At 45.3% G+C, this 25,527-nt stretch overlaps 2 protein-coding genes across 2 annotated transcripts; one reads left to right on the top strand and one right to left on the bottom strand.

The window, feature by feature from the left end:
- Window positions 1-273: 273 nt before the first annotated feature.
- On the bottom strand, window positions 274-3,648 carry LOC138634950 (probable endonuclease 4). The gene is made up of 7 exons (XM_069722191.1): window positions 3,366-3,648; window positions 2,308-2,517; window positions 1,997-2,179; window positions 1,183-1,314; window positions 948-1,052; window positions 701-830; window positions 274-532 (listed from the first exon to the last, which is right to left on the bottom strand). Exons 1-7 carry the CDS (start codon window positions 3,454-3,456, stop codon window positions 472-474), a joined length of 912 nt encoding a protein of 303 aa, XP_069578292.1. The 5' UTR covers window positions 3,457-3,648; the 3' UTR covers window positions 274-471.
- Window positions 3,649-3,661: 13 nt separating this feature from the next.
- Window positions 3,662-23,739, top strand: tnrc6ba (trinucleotide repeat containing adaptor 6Ba). Its single transcript, XM_069722188.1, is given in 24 exon segments — window positions 3,662-4,011; window positions 6,189-6,278; window positions 7,696-7,717; window positions 8,067-8,504; window positions 8,618-9,376; window positions 9,379-11,164; window positions 11,166-12,058; window positions 12,868-13,032; window positions 13,974-14,170; window positions 14,507-14,581; window positions 14,758-14,964; window positions 15,168-15,287; window positions 15,480-15,605; window positions 17,237-17,398; window positions 17,875-17,991; window positions 18,137-18,341; window positions 18,553-18,720; window positions 18,904-19,050; window positions 19,285-19,428; window positions 20,259-20,351; window positions 20,876-21,079; window positions 21,280-21,347; window positions 21,615-21,754; window positions 23,090-23,739. Coding segments are annotated over 23 exon segments (6,855 nt in total). The 5' UTR covers window positions 3,662-4,011; window positions 6,189-6,221; the 3' UTR covers window positions 23,652-23,739.
- Window positions 23,740-25,527: the final 1,788 nt, after the last annotated feature.

The following is a 25,527-nucleotide window of genomic DNA, read 5'->3' on the forward strand; positions in this document are numbered from 1 at the left end:
TATCTGATTTCTCAGACAGACTTTTTCATTTCTGTTCTTTTAAAACCATAGATTATATTGTGCTCAATGTAGCTGTAACACTAAATACAAGTGGGGATTAAGGATGAACACGGGCCTTCAAGGGATGTTCAGCCCAATTAATGCTGGATTTATATTCTCTGCCTGCATCCTCTGACACTAAAAGCACATTAGGTGTTGTATTTGTGTGTCCCTGCTGCCCCCTAATGGTTCACTGTGAATAAGCTCACTGCTCACACATCAAATAAAAACTTTTAACAATACCTTTATTCAACTCATGTTCTTTCAGAGACAAAAACGACCTCCTATTTAAAGTGTTTACACAGTGATTAACAACCAGACCAAGTGAGTGTGTTTCAGGAGAACACGCTCCATCATCCATCCACTGTGGTACATTTGGACAAACAGCTGTTTTAACTGTTCTCTTCAGGAATGCAAATTCATCACAAAGCTTTATTTTTTCTCACACAGGGAATGAAGAAGTTCAATCTGCTCGGCGTATTCGAATCCAGGCCTGTGGGGGAAGACATAACAGCCAAATTAAAACTTCACCCATAATGGCATAAATAGATAAGATAGTTTTTACTTAAATACTCTATGACAACAAATAAGTCCAGTCTTTTCGTTGCCCATGTTTTGACCATGATCACCGACAGTCCCCTTGTCTTTGCTGTTATCTCACCGTCCAGGTGTCTCCAGGATCAGAGGGATGTTGTCCAGTCTGGGCTCATTGACGATGTCTCTGAACGCAGAGATTCCTATGTGACCTTTACCGATGTCTTCATGTCGATCAAGGTTGCAGCCGAGTTTACCTGCACGTCACACAGAGAGAACCAGAAATTAAATTCACAACAGTCACTAAGCTTTGAAAATGAAATGAACAAATCGCCAATCTGCGTAATATTTGTGTGTCCATGTCCTGCTTGTGCCTTTGGAGTCATTGAGATGGATGGCTCTGAGGTAGTGGAGCCCGACTTCCTGATCAAACTCATCCAGCATTGCCTTCACTCCTCCCTCTGCAGCTAGGTCGTATCCTCGCAAGGCAAGAAAGAACACTTTAGCGCACAAAGAAACACCCACATCCAACATTTTCAGGCCATGACATGCATCAACAGCAGCCCTGTTTTTAACTTATTTATTAAGCAGATTTTGAGTTTCTCTCACCTGCTGCGAAAGCATGACAAGTGTCCAGACACACTCCGACTCTGGTCAGGTCTTTCACTTTGTCTATGATGCTCTTCAGCTCACAGAACTTGCCACCAATTGTGCTGCCCTGGCCGCTCATGTTCTCCAACACTGGCCATATGGAGGGAAAAGAAACAAAGACGGTACTATCAATTTGACACACCCATTCAACCGCTACAACTTATTAATATTAATATTCCTCTGCTACTGCTACAACGGCCTGATACAAATATAAGATGGAGCTGGTTGTTGTTGTTGTTAATTCCTGAAATGAAACAGTCTGTATGCAGTTTTTTTGCTGCTGCTCTGGTGTTTTTTCACTCTACTGCAGTTTATTGTTCTCACACAAGTGGTACTCTGGTTATGTGACACAAAAAGACTGTGGTCGGTGCCATGAATCACCACTAATGCAGCACTGGTGTTCAGCCTGCAGTCTGTTTTGTATGAACACAAAAGTCAGTCAGAGGTCAAATGGCTTCGTATGAGAAGGCCTCATGTCAGCAAAAAACATTATGAACATAACATCTACTGCTTTATTTTTGTTAAGAAAAGTAGTGAAACATTAATTCTTTTGAAGAGTGTCGAAATGTGTCGATTACACAACTACATAACACACAGCAAAAGAGCAAATCTCAGAAATAACACACTAACTTTGGGTTATTTATACAAATTCAATAAATAAATGTTTTAACACTACAAACGAGTTATGAAAATAACCCCGGAGTTATATTAACACTTCTGACAAAATCAACAATGTTCCAGGTGCTTGTGTTATTTCTTTAACTCTTTGTACCTGTAACCACAGCAGGTGTTTGCTGGTGAGCGTGGTTAATGGCTCCTGCTATCTTGTCCACACATTGCTCCGTGGTGATGCTGCCCAGGGAGGAGCCGGGGTGGAAGTTATAGAGGTTGAGGCCCAGCAGGCTGCAGCGGCTGAGCTCATCCACCAGCAGGGCCTGGCTCTTCTCAAACACATCTAGATGCAACACGGTACACAAACCAGAGAGGGAGGAGAATGACGAGATGAAAGGACAAGTAACTGAGCGGGAGAGAGGGAAGTCAAGGACAGAATGTGCACATGACATCCATCCGTGTCTGACAAACCCTCTTTAGGAGATCCACAGTTCATCAGGTAGGACCCGTGAGGCAGGATGTGAGCTGGGTCAAAGCCCCGAAGAGAGCATTGCTCCCGAAACTTTTCTGCAGCCGCGTGATCCAAAGCAGGCCTCTTCCATGAGCGCTGGGAGCCCAGAAACAGAGCGAAACTGCTGCCCCCCATCGCTGTGCAGGACTCCACGGCTTTCCATATCCCACCTGGGGACGAGACACGGCACAGCAGTGTTGGAAGAAGTATTCGGGTTCTTTACTTAAGTAGAAATACAAATACCACACTGAAAATACTTTACTACGAGTAAAATTAAATACATTCAAAATGCATTCAAAGTCTTACTTAAGTAAAAGTATGCGAGCATTATCAGCAAAATGTACTTTAAGTATCAAAAGTAAAAGTATACACTGTGCAGTAAATGTTCTCGGTCACTAATAATATTGCTGCTGCATTAATATGCATTTTACTGTCATAGTTATTTGAGGTTGTACTTAATTTAACTACTTTATGCACTGTTGCTTAGCTTAATCTGCAATAATACATCATTTTCCATAAGATTTTCCAGTGCTTAAGTATCATTTTTGTTCTGCAAGACCCAGGTATCTCAGTCAATATCTCAGAAAAACAATGCATTTCCCAGCAAATCCAATTATGTTTTTAAATAGTTTATTTTGTTTAAAAAGTAGGAGAATTTTGTCGATCCACAAAAGGAGCATCTAATCCTTTAGTTTATCAGAAAAATACAATTTACAAAAAAATAAATAAATAAATCACCAAAATGTAGAGATGCATGTTTTTCAGAGGACAAAAAAAAAGGTAAGAAAAACTTCAAAGTAACTAAAGCTGAGACACATCTAGTGGAGGAGAAGGTACAATATTTACCTCTAAGATGTACAGCAGTTGCACGAAATGAAGTAAAGTACTTGAGTATTTCCAAATATGTCCTATGTGTACTTAAGTACAGTAATTTAGTAAATATGTACAGTCCACCGCTGCAGCACAGTGAGTGTGATTTTTACAACGCATCATGGTAACACACGACATGAGGCCCTACCTTGAATGCCAACGTGAGCTCCAATGTATTTGTCATTCCCACATTTCCTCCTCCTCCTGTCCGGTGTCTCCTCAACCTCCTCCTGCAACATCTCCCGGAGCAGCCTCGCTGGAGAAAAAAAAAAAAAAGTTTGTGAAGGTCAAAAAAAAAAAAAAAAAAAAAAAAAGCATTGTGTGTGTGTGTGTGTTTTTTTAATTTTTTTTTTTTTTTAATGCATCTCCCCTCCCGGCTGCACGCAGCCAGTCACAGCGCGTCCACGCAGCCGCTTCGCGCAGCCCCATTGGAGACGCTTCATGCCGAGCAAGCAAAATGGCCGCCCGTCACCCGACCGACTCCACAGCGCTTTGAAATTTAAATTCTTCTGCACATGAAGAGTTTCTTCTTCTTCTTCTTCTTCTTCTTACAACGTTACCGCGTGTTTTTACAAACCGGTAGCTTTACCGCGCGCGTGTGTTTCCCCCCTCCCCCTCCTCCTCCTCCATCATCTGACACTTTACTTGACTCTCCGCTCAGGCGTCGCTGTTTCTTGGAGCCTCCAAAAAAAAAAAAAAAAAAAAAAAAAAAAAAAAAAAAAAAATCGCACTGAAGCACTTTAGCTAAGCTAAGCTAGCACCGCCTAGCTTTCTCTTCACATGTGATTCCTGAGGTGAGTAGATGACATTTAACGCGCGATGTTTTACCAACGTCGTACCGCGCCGGTGTTTGTGTTCGTGCGCGGGAAAGACCGCAGCTGTTTATTACACGTCGTGATTTAAAAACACGGAGCTAGCGCCGTTTAGCCCCCCGTCGGCTAACTTGTAGCTGCTGTCAGTAGGTCGAGGCTAACTTAGCTCATGTGGCTAACAGCTAACAGTGTTGTTTGGCCCTCGGCGGTGTTTTCGGGCTTCAAAGATCGGGTTTAGTTTCCGACCCTGACGTTGGTTGACATCTGTTTGATCTCGTTAACTTTGTTAAACGCGTGCGATGATCTGCGTACACGTATTTTTTATTTTATTTGTGTGTGTGTGTGTGATAAAAGCTGAAAGCCACTCCTTAATGTTTTATAGCATCGACGAAACATACAAGTGTTTGTCAGCTGGTGTTAAAACGTGTCGCTCGTGTGAACCTGCTCGTGAGGAGTGAACGTGGGTTTATACGCTTTTAGATTTATTTATTTATTTTATTTATTTTTTTAATCTGTGGAGGGTTTTGGGTGTGTTTTAAAATGCCGCTGAGCTCGTCATCACGTTGACGGGACCAAAGGTAAGCTGGTGGAGTAAAACCACATCAGACTGCAGATCTGACGGATTCAGATAACACCACCACCACCACCACCACCATCCTCCTCAGGTCTCCGTCCCTCTGCTCCTCCAGGCCTCAGGTCACACATGATTCAGGGAGGACGTGAATCCAGGGATCCTCTGGCTGTTGTCGGTGTTGAAGGGCAAAACGAAACCAACTCAGAGACGGATACAGCTCGAGCTTTGCGAGTTTATGCGTTTTAAACGAGCTGCTCCTCACTAAATTAATATTTATCTGTCAAAGTCAACGAGCTTATCTGATCCGAGACATCCGGTGTGATTTTGGTTATTGTCATAGTCTGTTTTGTGCATTTGCGGACGCCTTCTTGGCTGTGTTACAGGTTGAGGGACAAGATTTCTGCCTTTGCTTGAAACATATCCACCTTATTGATAGATTTCTGAATATTAATGTCTTGAACTTGTCGAAACCCAGTGTTGAAATAGCACCAGATTTCAAGAGTCTGATAAAACAACATTAGATTTGTGCGTCTATCAGCCTGGTCTATGCTCCTTTTACTGAGAATGATAATCACAATGCATTTTTTTGTTGTTGTTGCCGTCATTGGATGTCTAAAGTCTTAAAGAGCCGAAGTTACGCTGAGACTCTTATCTCGGGAACAATTAAAGCTTTGGTTACAAACTTAAGAGTTGATTATTTGTTATGGTGTTCATCGCTACGTGCAGATTCAGTCAGTTTGGTGATCAAATCAAGCCTCTTTTAAATCATCTAAATTGACTGAACCTACAAGTGTGATAATCTTACCGTTTTCTGCATGCTTGTGATGTGGACAACTACTGTGTTTGTTACCCACATGTACATCCGTATTCGTAGCTCTAGAGCCTGATGGCTGATTCATCCAATTGTCTATTGACGGCTTACATGGCCAAGTAGCGACTGCGATGTTGGCGTTTGCCTCTGATTTTCCCCACTCAACATCATCTCCAGCTGCTTTGCCACAGCGTGGTTTGGCTTTCCATGGGGGGGGGGGGGGGAATTGTGGATAGTAACTCCTACCTAGTAATTTTTGGGGGATCGCTGCTGTGAAGGTCCCCAGTGAGCAGAGCCGATACCAAAAGGTGACGTGAAAACACTTCAGACCACTGATTGGTCAGAGAAAGTCGTCACCAGACTCATGGGGTCATCATCCTGTGACGTGGGACTTTCTGTACAAACCCACCAGCGAAGCAACAATAACGACCGCAATTTGTTTTTTTACTCACTGGACTTGTTGATTAATGGCAACCCATAAAACCACTTTGTTTTCAGTTGAGGAGGTGCAGACGTTTTTCTATTTGGTTGCTGGTAAAAAAAGATCCACAGAATGTTTGTGTGATGACAATCGTTTAGTTTTGTGCAACGTCAATATGACAACCAGCAACACCAAAGTGGTACGAACTGCAGTTGAAAACAAAATCCAGAAAAGTACATTGTACCAAAAGTTAGTAGATGTGAGTCAAGTCATAGCGTACGGTTCAAGAAGAGACAACACGATAAAACCCTGGATGTGTGGTCACATTTTGTAATATCTGTCTTTTTCTCTAGAAGAGAGAAGTATCAGGACAGGAGCAGTAGTTCATGGAAGACAAGAAAAGGAAAAAAGACGACAAAAGGAAAAGGGAAGCCTCTCAGAAGGTAAGCACGCTCATCTTGTCAGTAATACTGATGGGCCAGAAATATAGTCCAAATTAAACAGACTTGGGTGTGTTGGAACAGTATTCATGGTTCAATAGTATCTTTGATCCCTAAAATACATGAAGGTTGGCTAACCAACTTCCACACAAGGTAAAAGAGTCAAACAGACACTGATGGATTTCAAAATGGCAAAAACAGCTCGATTCTCCAGGGATAACTGTTTGGTTTTTATTTTGTACCATGTGGAGCTTGTGATTTGCATCTTCCTCGTGACTTAAAGGCTGCTCAGCGATCTTTTGTGGACACAACTGAACAATCACATTGCTGCACTTTGTTTAACAGCAGTTTGATAACCTTTGAGAACAAAGCTCATTATATTTAGTTTGGAGTTTAATTGTTGGTTTTACATTGTACTGTGTCTGATTATTTGGATTTTGTAAGTATTCGAGGATGAGTTAGGATTACATAGCATTCATATTTTGCAGTAGTACAGCTGTACATATGAGGATTGCACTTACACATCATGAAAGAAGATTCCATCAACTCTCATGTAATAATCACTCTGCCATGTAAATATCAGTCTGACCATTTCAGATAATTTGATCATAAGTAAATGAGAATTCTTAACAGGTGGAGACTTTGCATGAAAAGATATTTGATCCAGGCCCTTGACTAACGAGCTCTCGTTGGAGACTCACGTGTCATCAACACGCATTGCTCAACTGTTGCTTGTATGTAAAATGGGGCACTAAGTTGTACAATGTGGACAGAGTTTATTCACATATCATATCAGGTGTTTATAATAATATCAGTACATATCAAGAAAGTACATCAGCCATTTATGTTGAGTTATGGGATAGGCTAATACCAAGTGTGATGTCAACCTTTTGTGTATTTATTGTAGTCAAGTAATTTAATAAATTCAATTTTAGGAGGGGGCAAGGCTGAGTGATGATAATTCAGAGCTATGTTATTCTAAAATCCCACATAATTACTCATGATTCTGTTAGATTTCATGAAACTCAGGAATTTTAACTTTTACTAATATAATATGAAATGGAACAAATCAGAGGAAGACCAAATCATTACAGTTGACAATAATATTTTGTTTATGTCTGTCAGTATCAGGAAAGTTTAAGACATGTCAAGTCTGAACAACTACAAGATGTTGAATGAGAGATGATATTTATTTCCTGGCACACCTCAAGTCAAATGGGGTTTTTTTTCTGTATCAAATCACAGTCAATTTTATTCTTGTAAACTTGCCTTAACCCATGTTTTATACTCTCTTTTTTTCATTATTATTCAAATGGCAACTTGAAATCTAATTGAATAACATATATTTTTATGGTGTTCCCATGTTGTCGCCTTTTTAAAGAATGATTTATGAACTAATGTCTTTTTTTGTTCATTCCAGGTTACAGAGCAAAAAAACAAAGGTAAGCAGCACGGTGATGTGTGTATGTTTAGAGATGGCTGTTTGGTGTTTGCCATGTTTTCCAAAGTAAATTCTTCTTTTGACAATTTGCGGAATTATCGTGTTCTTGTCCAAATAGATTGTGATGGCATCACAGCAACTGTCATGATGCTGGATAACACCTGATGCCTCTTTTAGTTTTCTAAAACGGACTTCTGTCTATCTTTTGTAAAAAAAAATGTTGTCCAAGAATTTTGTAAGAGCTCACATTTACATCAAATTCATTGTGCACCATTCTCTTAAAATGTACTTTGTTAAAAAATGCTTAATTTCATCCCCTCCATTTGTCTCACTACCTGCCCTTCCTGCAGTGCCAGACTTGACCAAGCCGGCTTCTGCCCAGTCTCCTGCCACTCAGAGCAGCTCTGCCTCCCCCAGCCCTGGACCCACCCCCTCTGCGTCCCCATCCCCAGCCACCTCAGGCCCTGGCAGTGCTGCCACCCCGTCACAGGGCGGCAACAATGCCAAGCGCCTGGCAGTGGCTAACGGACAGCCCACCTCCACCACCAGTTCTTCCTCCACTACTGGCGGCCCCAGTGCTGCTGGAAACGGCAGTGCAAGTAGCGGAGGCGGACCTCAGGCGCCTCAGCAGCCACCGCGCTACATGCCGAGAGAAGTGCCGCCAAGATTCCGCTGCCAGCAGGACCATAAAGTGCTACTGAAGAGGGGTCAGCCGCCACTGTCCTCCATGCTGCTGGGAGGAGGGGGAGGAGGGGATGGCCCCAATGCAAACATGGCTGCTGTCTCAGGTAGGTGTTCGCAATGCTGTCGGTTATAATTAGAACAGATTTAATGTATGTACAGATGATTTAGATTTCTTCTTTTTGAGCTCTAAAGTCTCTCGGACGATTTTATTTTTCAGAGTCTGGCACAGCTGCCGCCTCAGTGGCCCTCACCTCATCATCAGTTGCTGCTTCTACTACTACTTCTAATTATGCAAATTCCATGTGGGGGGCAAGCTCAGGCAGCCAGGCCTCTTCTCAGGGCAGGGAGAAGGTGATTGTTGATGGCAACAACCTCGAGGAGTGGCCTAGCATCGCTGGCAGCGATGGGGGAGGAGCTTCTTTCACTGGGACTGGGGGGGGCAGCGGCAACAACGGAATGCCTGTGAATAGCATCAGTGCCTCTGGCAACCAATCCTCACCCACTTCCTCATTCTCTTTGCCCAATGAATGTATGCAGTCGTCCAGCAGTGTGGCGTGGGGGACGGCTGCCTCCCAGGGTCATCTAGGAGGAGGTAATGCAGTAGCTGCAGCTGGGCCTCTGCTACAACAGCCATCCTCCCTTTCCAAAGCCCCCGCTGCGCCAGGGAGCCATGATGCCAGTGGCCCCGTTGACGGCAGCAGTGGGATTCCAGGTGCCAACTTCAGTCCAAATGCCAACCCTTCGGCCTGGCCTGCCCTGGTGCAGCAGGACGGCCCTGCTGCTGCAGGGGAAGGAGGTCTATCTTCTTTCCATCACCAGGGCCCTGGAGGGTCTGCCAACAACTCTGCCTCCCTGGGGCTGGGAGGCGGGGCAGTCGGGGTGCAGGGGGGTCACCCATCTTTATCTGTGAATCAATCAAGCACCCATCAGCACCAACTTCACCAAATGCAATCCAGAGACAGAGAGTTGGGAGGGGGAAGTGGGACAGTGAATCAGCGGGACCAAAAATTGCAGGGGGGGAAGGGGTCGGGGAAGGAATGGACCACAGTATGGGAGGAGGCGGGATGAGTGTGGGAGACCACAGCCTTGCCTCCTCATGGAGAGGCCAGCCTTCTTACCCTGCAGCTAACTCCAAAACGGGTGCCTCAAGGACTGACAGATGGGAGGGCGGAGGAGGTGGCACAGGGGGCTTCGGCGCAGCAGAAGGGGATAATGGGACCGGGGGTTGGGGTTACCCAAGTTCCACAAGTGGGGTTAATGCTTGGGGCAGTGCTGGAAATGGGGGAAACAGTAGTCAAACCTCCGGGGTATCTCAGGGAGGGTGGGGGTCACCAGGAGTTGCAGGAGAGAGAGGGGTTTCTGGAAGTGATTGGGGCGGGAGCGCTCCTGCTGTTGGAGGAGCTAATCCAGCAGGTGAGGGAATGGGTGGAGCCGGCAGCAGTAACAGCAGCAGTAGTGGAGGCAGCACTGCGGGCAACCACCCTGCTGCATCCTCCTCTTCCTCAACCTCCACCACGACAACCAGAACCTGGGACAATCAGAAAGGAGAGGGTGAAACAGGGGAATGGAGTGGGGGAGGAGGACAGGGAGCACGGGGAGGATCTTCATCCAGTGGTGGAAATTCCAGAAGTGGGAGCGTGCCTAACAGCAGTCGTCCTCGCCGGCCGGCACCTGATACTGAAGCTGCCTTACAGAACCTGCTCAGTCGGTCTGATCTGGACCCACGGGTTCTGTCCAACACAGGCTGGGGCCAAACGCAGATCCGTCAAAATACATCCTGGGTCCTTGAGGAACATGCAGGACAGAGTAAAGGTGGATCTTCATCAGCTACATCAAAACACCCATCCTCTGCTAGTGGTCCTAGTCAGTATTCTAGTGGACCGAGGACCCTAAGCACTGATTCTATGGGTCCAGGGGTCAGCCCTTCCCTGGTTCCCTCCACTGGGTCCTCTGGAGAGGGGTGGGAGAGCAGCAGCAACAGTAGCAGTAGTGGGGCCTCTTTGTCTGGGAGAGCCCCACCACCTACAGGCCCCAACACGAGGAACCTTGGCGTCTCACAATCTGGGCCAGTGACCACAACCGGACCTGGTATGGTGTCAGGGGTAATGCCAGGGCCTAGCCAGCAGGGTAAGACTACAGGCTGGGGTGGAGGAGGGATGGGAGCTGGAGATAGCCAGGAGGCCAAGGGTTGGGGTAATGAGGAGTGGAGAGGCAGTAGTAGAGGAGGAAATGGAGGTGGATGGGGTGATCTTGGGCAACAAGGTGACTCAGTGAGCGGAGGCTGGGGAGGAGGTCAGGACGAGAAACGGACTGGCGGGTGGAAGGAAATGGGTGGGAGTGGAGGAGGAAGAGGGTGGGGGTCCGAACAGAAGGTTGGGGCAGGTAAGGACTGGGGAGAGCAAGAGTCCAAATCAAATACCGGTGGGGGGAGTTGGGGGGATGAGAGGAAAAATGGAGGAGGACACTCAGGTGGGGATTCAGGTGGGGGTGGTTGGGGGAACTGGGACGACAATGCTCCCCGAAGGACCTGGGGAGCAGGGGGCACAGGGGGGGGAGGGACCGGAGGAGGAGGGATCGGTGTCGGAGGCATGGGGTCCAAACCCCATCAAAGTTGGAGTGGAGGAAACAAAATGCACCAGATGCCAAACAGCCAGTCGGGCTCCATCACAGGCCCACAGGCACAACTGCAACAGCAACAATCACAGCCCCGCAATCAGCATCCACAGCTGCAGCAAGCGATGGACCAAGGGGCGATGCAAGGGGGGTGGGAGGAAACTCATCTCTCAAGCCCAGAATCAGAACCAAAGCTCAGGCTGGACCGCGGGGCCCAAACCTGGTGTCTCCGGAGGAGGGGGAAGTGGATCTGAACCAAGCGGCTGGGAGGAACCCTCGCCGCAGTCTATAAGCAGGAAGAATGAGATAGACGATGGAACATCAGCATGGGGAGACCCAACCCATTACAACTACAAGCCGGTCAACCTGTGGGACAAGAACAGTGGTCCTGCTGGCCAGCAGCCACACGGCCAGGGACAGGCCCAGCAGCCTCATGGCCAGGGTCAGGCCCAGCAGCCACACGGCCAGGGTCAGGCCCAGCAGCCACACGGCCAGGGTCAGGCCCAGCAGCCACACGGCCAGGGTCAGGCCCAGCAGCCACACGGCCAGGGTCAGGCCCAGCAGCCTCACGGCCAGGGTCAGGCCCAGCACCCTCACAGCCAGGGTCAGGCCCAGCAGCCACACGGCCAGGGTCAGGCCCAGCAGCCACACGGCCAAGGTCAGGCCCAGCAGCCACACGGCCAAGGTCAGGCCCAGCAGTCACACGGCCAGGGTCAGGCCCAGCACCCTCACAGCCAGGGTCAGGCCCAGCAGCCACACGGCCAAGGTCAGGCCCAGCAGCAGCAGCCGCAGCAGCCGCAGCAGCCACAGCAACAGCCACAGCAACAGCAACAGCATGGACCTCCAATACAACAGCAACAGCATGGACCTCCAATACAGCAGCAACAGCATGGACCTCCAATACAGCAGCAACAGCATGGACCTCTAATACAGCAGCAACAGCATGGACCTCCAGTACAGCAGCAACCTAGCAGGCAGGCTGCAGGGCTTGGAGGTAACAGAGACTTTAATACTGGCCATGGACCTGCGAAAGCTTCATCTATGGGTAAGACATCATAGACTGTATTTGGCAATACCTTTGTTTTTACACTTGAAAAAGACTGAATAAATAGAATTAATGATTTTTGCATTTCCGTAGTAAAATCATCCCTTTTGTCAGTGAGATATTCAGACTGTAGACACAGAAATAACGATAACAGTACGAGCATTCATACCTCCAGGCTTTCATGTATGACTGGTTATGTAATAGTTTTCCATTTAAAGGTCATGTGTGAATTTGTTTTTGAATCAGTAGTGGCAGTTTGTCAGAGAAAGATGTTACAGCATATCAAACAAATGTCACTTATTGACTGTCGGTGTGTAAGTCATGGAGAAATGAACCCAGGAAACGATGATGCAGCTGAAGGTTTAGTGAAACAAAGCATCCACTGAGTCATGAGGAAAAAATAGTCGTTCAGCCAGCCACCTGCTTGCCGTCTACAGTTGCATCTCCAGAACCACAGTAACTGTAGTCAGCCACAGTACTGTAGTTTCAGTGTTCGCTGCAACTAAGCTTCACTGAGGCTGAATAAACACAATATATGTAGGGGGATATAATCTGGGTGCGAGTATGACTGCAGCCAAGATGCTTTGATTTTAGATCAGTGTACCCAACCAAGAATTTTAAATCTCTGCACCAGTACGAACCTCCAAAAACAGGCAGAGCACTTTAGGTGACATCATATTACATAAACTAAAGTTACTGAAGGCTCCATCTCCATTCATTTTATCCACATGCATGACTTGCATTGAGGGAAATAGTTGTCCTCACTCTGTCCATTTTCTCACCATAACCTTCTCTGTGTGTGTCTGTAGGTCCTTCAGGTTGGGGTGGCACTTCTCCAACAAGTCCTACAGTAGACAATGGCACAGCAGCTTGGGGAAAGTCAAATGACGCCCCTACTGGCTGGGGAGACCCCGATGATGCTGGAGGGAAGACAACATGCTGGGGAAACCCTTCTTCAAATCCCATCAAATCTGGTTAGAAAATAAGTTAAAAACTAAACTCACTTCTCTTATGTTTAGGATATCCATACAATCGGATTTTGAGGTGCCAGGTTGAGTTTTAATGTGTAGTATTTTAGACATTGGCATACTTCATAGTTAATTAAACATTAAAAATGAGTACGACTGCCTCAAATATTCAACACAATGTTAGTTGAAGATAAAAGTCTACCACATTTTCAGTTGGTGTGTTCGTCGCAGGAAGTTTTGTGTCAATCTCTACATACAGCAGTATGTAGAGTAATACCATCACCACAGGCAGTAGAGTTGCTAGTGTACTTAAACACCCTTGAACAAATGCACTTCCTGTCAAGACTCTGGTTGCCATGGTTTTAGCTCAGGTTATTTGGGCCATTCTGGGATAGAAGATGAAAGGAAAAACAATAGAAATTGTACAAAGACAGATTCATTTTCTGTTGTCAGTTCAGTACAATAACTCACACTGACACCATCTCATACTCCATTTGAGAGCTGGGCCTTGTCAGAGACCTTGTCATAAAAGTTATTTGACTTTATTAGGCAGGAAATCCTTTTAAATGTGAAGGACGGCCCCAAGAAGGTGACATGGCAGCTCTGCATCATCTGAAACATGTAGCCTAACGTTAGCCACCTAGCATGGCCATTCTTGGTCGCCTACATTGTTTTATGGGATATTAACAGGGAGCTCACTTCATGCATGTGCTTCTGAAAAGTAATATTTTAAGGGTTCATTTTTTTAATGTTTTTGTGTGTAACAGTGTTGATACAGAAAATAAACATTTGAATTAATATCATAAACTAGAGACGACTAGCAGACTATTTGCTTAAACTAACGACTACTAGTCAGCCAGGAGAATCTTAAATTGGGGGCAGCCCTAAAAAATCAGTGTCCATTTCGTATGTGTTCATGGCTTTAACTGTGACTCCTTCCCCTTCAGGTTCAAAGTCTATGCAAGATGGCTGGGGGGACAAAGAGGGCTCTGTGGCAGCCTCGCGTCACTCGAGCTGGGAGGATGAGGAGGAAGGAGGCGGCATGTGGAACACCACCGGCTCCCAAGGAAGCGGCTCGTCGTGGGGACAGGGGAGCAATGGGGGCTGGGGCCAGAGCCACGCTGGGAAGAAGCCCGGCAACAAGGTGAGTTACGGATGAGCAACATTAATCCTGATAAAGGACAAGCACCGAAATTTACGAATTATTTAAAAAAAAAAAAAATCATGATATTTGGGTCCTGCAACCTTCATGTTGACGGTTCAATTATTTAGAAAATACGTGCTATTTTTCCCACGCATTTAAGATTTGAATTAGTTAAATGGTATTTTATGCATCCACCATTTGACCTCATCAACATCTCTGAAAAGACTTGGACTGAATTAACTAAAGCTTGAAGTAAAGCAGGCTAAATTACATTATTCTGAATTATAATTTCTCAGTGACATCACTGCCTCTGCTCACTTTGTGTTTGTCTCTCAGGGTCCACTGAAGTCAGGTGGAGGAGACTCGTGGATGAGTCCCATCAACAGACAGTTCTCCAACATGGGGCTGCTGGTAAGACAGAAAATGTCTCTTCTTACTATTCGCCTGAGTTTTACTGTGACGGGGCAAAGCAGGAAATGTTTTCCCTGAGCTTTGACTCGTTGCCACACACTGAAATACACGGGCCATGTGATGATAGCCCCGTTAACGACGATGCTCGTGATGATGATGATTTTTGTGCTGGACAGAATGATGATCCCAGTGGGCCAAACATTGACCTGGCTCCGGGTTCTCTCCAGGAGAAGAAGATGGAGGCGGAGAAGAGAGGCATGGGAATGAATGATTACAACGGAGACATGAGGAAGGGAGGAAGAGGAGGAGGGGTGGGGATGGGTTACCGTCCCCCTGGTCCCAAAGACGCAGCACCTGTGGACGCTGGGTCCTACTTTGACAAGGTAATGCCCCTCTGCCATCTGACCAGTCTTTGCCCTGTATGTCTTTCTTGTGTCTAGATAACATGTTGTCCTTTATCACTATTTATTCCCTCCTGTGATTTCTTCCCACCTCTTCCGTCTGCTCCATCTCTCCTTGTCTCTATCTTCCCCTACACCCTTCACCACCACTCAAATTGGTCCTCCGCTGGCTGTCACTGTGACAGACCTTGCCTTTTATCAATCAGGATGGGTGCCTTGGGGAGGAGGGTCCTAGCTCTCTGTACTCACCACCCACTGTCTACAAGCCCCATTCCCTCTTCAACCACTCTATCCCCTTTAGACAAGTAAGACGATCACTCCTCTTGTTTCTGTCCTACCGTCTTTACATTAGGTTCGTCGAGTGTTTTTTCACACGATAATCATAAATATATCCCAAAGTTGTCTTCATCCAGTCTGATGCTATGTTGTGCTGTTTTTCATATGTGTCTCCACTGTTATGGTTCCTCTAAGTTTTCATTTTCCATCTCTGATCACAGGGTGGTCACAGTATCTTTGGCAGTAGCGGCGGGATGGCCCAGTCAAGACATCAGCCAAGTATCCCACCGATAAATCAGTCCCCAGGGATACGAGCGCAAGTGCCTCATCAGTTCCTGTCACCTCAGGTACTAAAACCTTTGTCTCTTCTCTGATGATCTGTATTTTTAATGGCTGATATGTTTCACACTTAGCATTGACACAGGAACTATATGCATAAACAGTTTTGTAAAAGAGTAATGGTGCATGGTGGGTCATCTTGTTATGGGTCAACTGTTTATATCTGAGGCAAAGCAGCAAATTAAAAAACACAAATTAATTCAAATTGGTTATTGTTCAACTTCAACATTTCGATGCCCACCTCTGTATTTGTGCTTGTAAGGACATTTTTTGTGTCACTCTGTTAGTGTTGGGGCTGATGGCTGACAGTCATCACGATGGGAGCCTAGGGTTGAGACCCACCCTCCACATCGACACCAGGGCATACCCACCAACTGGTTGTTCAGACATTTGCCTTTGAACAAATATCATAAATATATTGTCTGACCTCCCCTGAAAGCAGCATTATTTGACTGAAATTAGATTATCTACGCAGTTCAGAGTTTTGAGACATTTTACCATCTGAAATTGCTCCTCGTGAGGGCGGTGCAGTTAAGCAGACACTCGGAGAGGAAGCTGGTCGGGACTCGGGATGTATTTGACTGGCAGCAGTTGGCAGCTGAACTGTCCGTGGGACGGTAGTCTCGCTTAGCCAGAGCTGCAAATAATAGTCGATAATAGTTCCCAGTACGAGTGTCTTTGCTCACGTTGAAATAACAGCCCACTGACTTACAGCCAACTCTAAGCTGATTCATTTATCGGTCTGAAATTAAACTATAACTGGGAGATTTCGACTTCTGACCCGGGGTTTTACTTGGAAAGACCTCTCACTCTGTTGGATATTTTGAAACTGCAAAAACACTCAGTCCTCTCTGATTATACAGTGGTGTTACAGTGATGCGATTTTTTTTTTTTTTTAACTTTAACTGAGTATAGACAGCCATGTTAAATACAATGTTAAAGTTTTACTTAGTTTAAGTCTTCAATTTTAGTCAATGCAGAGCAAACTTTTCATGCTGTAGAGCCCTGCAGGTGTTTTTTTGGGCACCAATTTGGCATCCGTTTCCAATTGGTCGCATGTGACCAATGTACATAAACAGTGACTGACTGGTCATGTCTTGATTGTGGGTGTTGAGAAAGAGGCGGCTGCACACAAACAGAGACTAGGGTGTTGCATCTTCAAGTGACATATTTTACATCACAGCCTTTTGTGGTTATATAGAGTAGTTATATGCAGTCTGACATTGCCGTTAGATGAATCAACACTTTACATCCGTGACGTGCATCGGGTCCTTTGGATACTTCCTGTGTGAACTCTGACATCGTTGCTTGATTCTTCTTTCTTGTACACATTGTGGTCCGCTGGCCATGTGCGTCGAGTCTATTAGTCAGTCGTGAGTGTTCAATCACTCTTCGGGACAACATTGACCATGTTTCTCCGCTCGTCTCTGAAGAATACATGTCTTTTCCAGGAATTGAATCATTTTCACTCTTTCACTGGGGTCGGGTCACTCGTTAACACCAGCTAATGAAGACACGCAAGAGAACCAGTGTTAATCAGGAAGCGGCGCAAAGTAATGTAGTTGCTAGTGGTTACGGCACCGAAGCGTTTCTGTGGTAACAGGTGTGCCTGCCTGCCGTTGTGTGTGTGTGTCTGCAGATGCCAGGCTCCGCGCTGAAGCAGATGCCCCCTCCCAGCGGGAGCGTGGGGGGTGTTAGTGGTGTGGCAGGAGTCGGGGGAGGTGTGTTCCCTCCGCAGCTTTCCCCGCAGCATCTTGCCATGCTCAGCAGCATCTACCCACCTCACATCCAGTTTCAGCTGGTGAGTGTCAGCACGATGCATCTCAGAAGGCTACTGCAGGGGTTCATCACAGGTCTGAAGATTCTGGAAATAAATGGATCAATAGGTTTTGAAAAATATATTAGTGCTTTTTCATACATCACCAACATTGGGATTTTGGTCATTTTCATAGTTTCACTCAGAAGGTGTGTAGGATAACTCAACATGAACCAGACCACACAGCTAATTGATTCGATTTCAAGAATTTTCTGAGAAACTTTTTGTGACTGGAAAGTGAGACACAGCCATGTCTTTGAATACTGATGCAGTGGCAGGGATACATAAACTTCTCTGTTTGAGCTCACTGCCCAAATGTAGAAAACATGAGGATTACACTCGCGCTTTGTCATTGCAAGCCTTAAAAACATTGTACATAGTATTTGTCTTTTGTGTCTGCTGCTGCTGCCGCCGCACTCCTCCTCCTGTATCTTTGTTTACTTCTGCCTGCGTTCGTCCAGGCTTGCCAGCTCCTCCTGCAGCAGCAGCAGCAGCAGCCGCAGCAACAGCCACAACAGCTCCTGCAAAACCAGAGGAAGTTCACACCAAACGTGCGGCAGCAGGCTGACCCTCAACAGGTACACGCACGCACACGCACACACACACACACACACACACACACACACACACACACACACACACACACACACACACAGGGTGACACCACGATTACTTCTTTACTTCCTCCTCTCAGCTGGTGACTCTTGTTTCTTGTTGCTGCAGCTGGCCAGGATCATGGCAGTGCTCCAGCAGCAGAGGCAGCAACAGCAGGTCGGGGGGTTAGGCAGCAGCTCCAAACTCTCCCCCTCCCACCATGGTGGAGGTGTCGGAGGGGGTCCTAAACTGCCCGGGGCTGATCCCCTGCCACACCCAAGCCTGGCAGGATCTGTGGCTGACCTGCACCAGAAAACTCTTGGACCATACTCCGGTGAGCGAATCCCTCGCGACCGTTTTATTGTATGCAGAAGCGATTGTGGAACATCAGCTCACTCATGCTGATGTGGTGTGAAAGACACAATCAGTTTAGCACTGTCAAATATTTTTGCTTTCAATTTAGAGTAGCTTGCTGCATTATTTATTTTATAGCACCAAAGGTTTTATTGTTTTTGGTTGTTCGCTCTGTCTCTTCGTCCGGACAGGGTTTGGTTCTGGAGTCAACCTCCCAGGCCTGGACCTGGGTGGCTCTGTGGTGGGGGGCCCAGGAGCCATGAAGGACCTCGGGGGTCAGCAGTCCCGTTTCAAATGGATGATGGAGGGACACTGTTCTCCAGACACTTCCTCAACCGAGAATGCGTTCCACAAAAATGGTGAGATGTTTCTGATTTGTGTGTACATATTTATTTATTTGTAGGACACCGTTTGATAAGACGTTGAATGTGAGGGTGCTGAGGCAGACGGTGTTAATGCGATTAGATGTGACGTTATATATTTAGGTGATTAGTGAACCCATCTGGTGTTCAGAGATGTAACATACAATATTATCTTCCCAGGTCCTGTCACCCCCATCAAGATACCAGGAGGCTCGCCCTACTCTCAGTACGACATGATGGTTGGAGACGGGCTGGGTGACAACTGGCATCGCACCCCTGGCAACAAGATGAGCGCCAAGCCTACCAACACGCCAAGCTGGCCCCCTGGTTAGTGACAAGTTGTAGTTAAAGTAATAACCTGAGCTAGACAATCCAAAAAGGCTTCAGGCTTAAGATAAAAGGAGAAGAAATCCTTTTTATGTTTCTTATCCTGTAAAACAATTAAAGGATACGTTCTCTCTATTTCTTAAAAAAAAAAAAAAAAAAGTAGATCATCTGTGGCGTTTCTCGTGTTAAAGTTTAATTGCGTCTTTTAATGAGTGTTGTATATTTACTCTGCAGAGTTCCAGCCTGGTGTGCCATGGAAGGGAATCGACCGTGTTGATCCTGAGTCTGACCCCTACATGACCCCAGGGAGCATGATGGGAAACACGGTGTCCCCCAGTCTCAATGATACAGAGCACCAGTTGTTACAAGACAATACTGGTAAGTGGACGCGTAATGGTGTAAAGTTGCTTTAGTGCAACAATCTCTAGCAGTACCATCTCTCGGCATGTTGCAGGAGGAGAAATATTTTTCAAATCTTCTTTGGATTTAAATTTTCTTGTTCTTAATTTGGCTTCACTTTGCATAGAAATAATGCAAATATAGAATTTAACATTGGGAAGGTGAAACTTTAGCTGCTAAAAAGGTGTATTTTAGCTAATAAATAAACAGGGTTCCCACTGGTCAGGGAATTTAAAAAACTCTTTTCCAGACAGGGAAAGTCAGGATATTTGTAAAAAAAAAAATGCTTTACCAAGTCGTGGAATATTTGAGAACTTTGTTAGTATGTTTAAATTTTAGTTGCCATTTATTAAAACGTAATATTTTCCATGTCTGTATCGAATACGTTTGTTAACTGTTTATTGTCATTGTGTATGTTTGGTAGCATTAGTGGTCACTGACAGAAATTTAAACTGCAGTTTATTAGGCTGCGAGCTAATTACTGTTTTGTTCAATAAATTCTTCTTGAATTTCTTCTTGATCCTCTGCAACCAGTATTTTGCCATTTATTCATTCCTTTCTATATCGGTTCAAATGGAGGGGCACGTGTCAGCCCATTTTTCACAGAAATGTCAGTGTTTCTTGTCCCTCAGCAAAACTGCAACATGTTTTTCTCTTCATAGTATTTCAATTTCAGCTTTTTAGTCGGTGAAAGTTAGGGAATTTGAAATTTGAATACATTTGAATTTCAATAAAATAATGGCTTCTGTTCCTTGGGATCGCGTTTAGTTAGTTATTTGTTGATTGATGCTCCGTGCCTTTGTTTTCAGATTCCACCCCTCCCCTCAACACCTTGCTGCCTTCACCTGGTGCCTGGCCCTACAGTGCCTCAGACAGTCCCCTCAGCAACGCACACAACTCAGGTAACCACACACATGAATCTCCCTGCTGGCCTGATGTGTTGCTTTGTCTTGATTTCTGTTTTTCTTCATTTCTGTCTCGATGTCTTCTTGTTGAATTGTTTTTTTTTTCCCAAAGTGCCAGTCATGAAATATTTAATTTAATATTTAGAATAGTACTTTGAATTTGTAATATGCGACTCAGTGACAGAATTTGTAGTCTACATTTGACTCGATTGCTCAAATGTGTCAGCTAATGTCATAATAATTAAACATCAAATCAGTCACTTGAAACACTTTTAAACATAGTTTATATAATTTTGATTTTGAAACCGCTGGGCTAATTTTCAATCAAACCTTGACACATGCAGAGCCACTAAAATGTGTTTAAAACCGCTGGAGAATTTAGAAGTGCTTTTAAATGTAGAGAAACATGTAACAACTGTATTACTTCTGCCAAGCAACACTGACATCATGATTCTTTAATTAAATGAAGTAAATTGTCAGCTTGTGTTTATTAAGTCTTTGACCTTTCTTTCTCCTCACAGCAAAGTACACAGACTACAAGACCAGCTGGCCCCCAGAGCCCATTGGACACAAGTCTTGGAAAGCCAGCCGAGGCAGCAGCCAGAGCCAGTTATCCCGCCTACCTCCAGGTCTAGCCAGTCAAAAGCAGCCATCACCTTCCCCTTGGTCAGGAGGAGCCCCTCGATTGGCCAGCCGGGGCTGGGGCAGTGGCTCGAGCACCACTGGTAATTGTCATGTTGTTTAAGAGTCTATTTACATTTGATTTGGAAAAGCAAACCAGCTTCAGTAAAAGCAGCAGGGAAAGTTATTCATCATTTATTAGTTTTGAGAAGCCGAGGGGGAAATACAGAGCGGGAACGTGTTTACAGGGAACGTGGAAAACTCTCATTGAGATTCTTCTTCTGTGTTTGCTTTCTGCGTGCAGGCTCGACCTGGAGTGACGGCAGCTCCCGGGAAAGCTGCTGGTTGGTGCTTAGCAACCTCACACCACAGGTACACACACAATCGCATTTCACACCAACAACTACTGAAACGGCTGTTTATAAAACCAGACTAAAATTCTCTCTATATATTGTTTTATTTGGTTGTTTCGGTTTAAACATCCAGAACTGTAACTACTATTTTACTACCAGGCCGACTTGTTTAATCTCGTGCATGAAAAAAAGCGATTCCATATGTTAACACTGCTCTTGGTGTCACATCGCCACCCGTTACGCTTCCATTTCAGCTCACTATTGTCCATCTTGTCTGTTCCTGCAGATCGATGGCTCCACTCTGAGAACCATCTGCATGCAGCACGGCCCCTTGCTGACCTTTCACCTTGGCCTGACCCAGGGCACCGCTCTGATTCGCTATGGCTCCAAACAGGAGGCAGCCAAGGCCCAGAGTGCACTCCACATGTAAGGCTGTTGTGGTGATAACATCTTTATAATGTAGCTCATGAGTCTGTATGGTAAATATGCATCTGGAACCATCTGCAGCTCAGCTTAGCATAAAGAAACGGTCAGTCTGGCTCTGTCTGCAAGCAAGAAAATCTGCCTACCAGCTACTCTAGAGCTCGCTAACATTTCTCCTTTGTTTGTTTGACAATTGATCATTTGATAGGTTTAAGTATCAGACTGTTTCCTGACCTACACTAGTTGCAGACAACCAGTAGAGACACCGGGGAGTTAGTGGTTCCAGAAAAGGATTTAACCATCCTGTTAAACCATCAACTGACGTTGATACGCAAACATATTGAGCGTTAGAGGTGCCGCTGGGTTGATTGTTTGTCTTTGGACAGAGCTATGCCAGTTATTTTCACCTGCTTCCAGTCTTTATGCTAAGCTAACTAGAGGGGTCACGATAAGGACATTTTAGTTGACAATTGCGATTAATTATTTATTTTTTTCAGTTTATTTTATGCTACTATTATAGTATGAGCCTGATCATATTGATAATACACATACAACTCATGAAGAAGAGCCTTTAATTGGCTGTGGTGTTCGTTATAAAGTCATGATATTAATATCAATAGCTGCTGATTAAAATGTCATCAGTTGACTATTAGAAGTTAAGATGTTGTGCCTTTAAACTACAGCGGAAGAAGAATGCAACAAGATGGCGTCATTAAAAGAGCACCAGCCGCACCTCAAACAGTGACAACTGATCTGGAAATATGACATTTCTGTTAGTTTTATCCAGCTGTCTAGCGGTTATGCAAAGTGAGGGCAATTATGCTAAATGTTTTTGATCAGGTGATTATGTAATAGTTAGTAGTTTAATTGTTTAACTTTGAGAGAGAAAACAAAAAGGTATTGTAATTACCTGCTACACCAATCGTGTGTTTTTTTGTTTTTTTTATGGAACTTTAGATTACTGGACATCATGTCACTGATAATTAGTCATTTCAAGCATGTGCCAAAACTTATTCTTACTGTGTCCTGGCATCGATTCAATCCTGAATTAGCCTGAAAACTGTAGCGCTAATAAAAGGAAGAATTTGTATTATAACAAGTTTATTAGTAGTCAAGTTAAACGTCAGTTAATGCTCATGTTTGTAATAGAAATGATTCAAGTAAAGATCAGGAACAGAATTCCTGAGTTGCGTAACAGCAAAAGTTTTCTTATTTTTTACAGAGGTGACCATCTCCAAAAAGAAACAAATTAATATTGTAGCATTAACAACCGTTAACTGAATGTTCGTTGTTCTTTAAGATGGACTTTGTGACTGACAGACTTGTTGTTTCTACCAGGTGTGTTCTGGGTAACACCACCATCCTGGCAGAGTTCGTGAGTGAGGAGGATGTGGCTCGCTACATTGCACATTCCCAGGCAGGAGGAGCCGGGAGCGGAGGAACCACAGCTGCCTCCGCGGGCTCCGGGTCTGCGGCAGCCTCCACGGTGGGGGCCAACAGTAACGGAGGGAGCTGCGACAGAGGTGGAGTAGGAGGCAACAGCGGGGGAGGAGACGGAGCCTCCACAGCTGGAGGAGCAGGGAACGGAGGAGGCGGATCTTCCAGCTCCGGGTGGCAAAGTCTGGACAGCACAGGCAGCTCATCGGACCAGTCTGCCACCCAGGGGCCCGGGCTGGGCATCTTCACCCAGTGGAGCAGCAACGGAAGCGGGGTGGGCATGGGCGGCGGCGTGGAGGCCGGAAGGCAGGGTCTGTGGGGGGGCATGGGGGGGATGAGCGGGGCGGGGTACCCCAGCAGTAGCCTCTGGGGCTCTCCGGCGCTCGAGGATCGTCACCAGATGGGCAGCCCCGCCTCACTGCTGCCAGGGGACCTGCTGGGCGGGGGGGCCGACTCCATCTGAGGGGGCCGACTGACACACGCACACAGACACACACACACACACACACACACACACACACACACACACACACACACACACACACACACACACACACACACAAGTTTTACATCGTAACACATCTGTCACACTCTGCATTTATTTACACAGAGATGGCCCGAAATAAAGCTACACTGGCCATCCAACGCAGACACTCAGCGGTCATACTACACACAAGCTACATGCACACATCAACATCTCACACACACACACACACACACACACACACACACACATTAAACCGCTAAACTTTAAATGAAGACAACAGTAAAACTTGAACTGGGGGAAAAAGGTGAAATCCATTAAACTCTTTAGGACTTAACTGGATAGCTCTTTGTCTTTGGACTCCAAATCCCACCATCTGCATTCAGAGTCCCGATCACTCAGGCATGCACTGTAGACAGGCTCAGCCAGAGTCCTACATGTCAACAAGTTTAGCTAGTGCTGTTTTTAGTGTGCCACTTTTTCTTTTTTTTTTTTTTTCTTTTGTGTTACTATTTAATGGTCGAATCACAAAATTCAGACTTGCCGACTGAGCCCTCGTAGACCTGGCTGGCGTACTTCTGAGTTCTTCCGAGAACGAGGAAGATCTGGAGTTAAGAATCAGTTCGTAGAAAAATTTGGGACAGCGCCACACTACTGAGTTAAAAAGAAAAAGAAGAAAGAAAAAAAAAAAAGGATGATCAGCAACGTTTGAGAGGTGGAAAAGGAGTCTTTATAGTAGGTACCGACACGTCTACCTTGGTGGAAACATGCCATCACTATGGGACCCAGGGTGAAAACAACAACAGCAAAAAAAAAAAAAAAAGCAAATCCCAACAAAAACAACATTAGCCAAACTTGCACTATATGCCTCTGGGTTTGTTGTTGACACATCCTCCACAAATCCCTCCGTTCTTGAAACAGAGCTACAACACAACAACCACACAGACCTTTAACGGGATGATTTAAATGTTACAACAGCAGTGGCCTTGGCTCACACCCAGCGGCCGCCCACCCGCCATGTCAGCAGCATCTCACCTTCGCTCAGTTACACACTGCTCTTATATTTGACAAGCAAAATTGTATCTCCCTGTCGACGTACGTTGGTTGTTTATCATTATATATATATATTTTTTTTTTCCTGTTTTAAAAGAGAAATGTGTGAAACAATGGAAATCCACAGATGTCCTCTTTTTTTTTTCTTTTTTTTTTTTGGCCCTTCAAACACTGACCTCGCTATTGTATTTTTTCATACTCAAGAAATCAAGTTGGTTATTATATATTGTAATGATGACTATGATCACTTATTTACTCACTGTACAAGGTGCCCTCCTGCCTGCCTGTGTGTGCATGAAAGGAGCGTCGACAGTTAGGACCGAACGGAGGAGGACGTGATGAAGATGATGACAATGATATCAGGAGTGTCTGTGTTATTGCTACAATGTTGAATGTTTTTTTGGTTTTTTTTTTTCTTCTTCTTCTTCTTCTTTCTTGTCCATGAGAGATTCGTGAGTGCGTCTGTCTGTGTGTGCGTGCGTGCTTTTGAACACTTATCTGCTCCAGTCAGGGAAGTGAATCGATGTTAATCTGACAGCTTGCATTTGATTGAAAGAGTGTGTGTGTGTGTGTGTGTGTGTGTGTGTGTGTGTGTGTGTGTGTGTGTGTGTGTGTGTGTGTGTGTGTGTGTGTGTGTGCGTGCGTGCGCGTGTGAATGTACACGCGTGTTTGCGTGCTCGACTGTTTGGATATTGTGATAGCTGAAAAGTTCAAAAAACATTGGCACTATTGCATACGTCTCTAAAGTGGTGGTCTTTTTTTGTTTGTTTTTTAGCCGCGTTTTTTTGTTCCTGTTTGTATT

This window comes from Brachyistius frenatus, unplaced genomic scaffold (genome assembly GCF_029030835.1).
Source record: "Brachyistius frenatus isolate BFR_SWC_R1_liver_20210118 unplaced genomic scaffold, ASM2903083v1 Contig_283, whole genome shotgun sequence".
In the NCBI taxonomy this organism is placed as follows: domain Eukaryota; kingdom Metazoa; phylum Chordata; class Actinopteri; family Embiotocidae; genus Brachyistius; species Brachyistius frenatus.

Coding starts and splice junctions, on each gene's coding strand:
- LOC138634950 (XM_069722191.1), bottom strand. CDS start 3,456: ATGTTGCAGGAGGAGGTTGAGGAGACACCGGACAGGAGGAGGAGGAAA. Junction 831..947: donor CCATCTCAATGACTCCAAAG/GCACAAGCAGGA, acceptor TGTGACGTGCAG/GTAAACTCGGCTGCAACCTT. Junction 533..700: donor ATCCTGGAGACACCTGGACG/GTGAGATAACAG, acceptor CTTCCCCCACAG/GCCTGGATTCGAATACGCCG.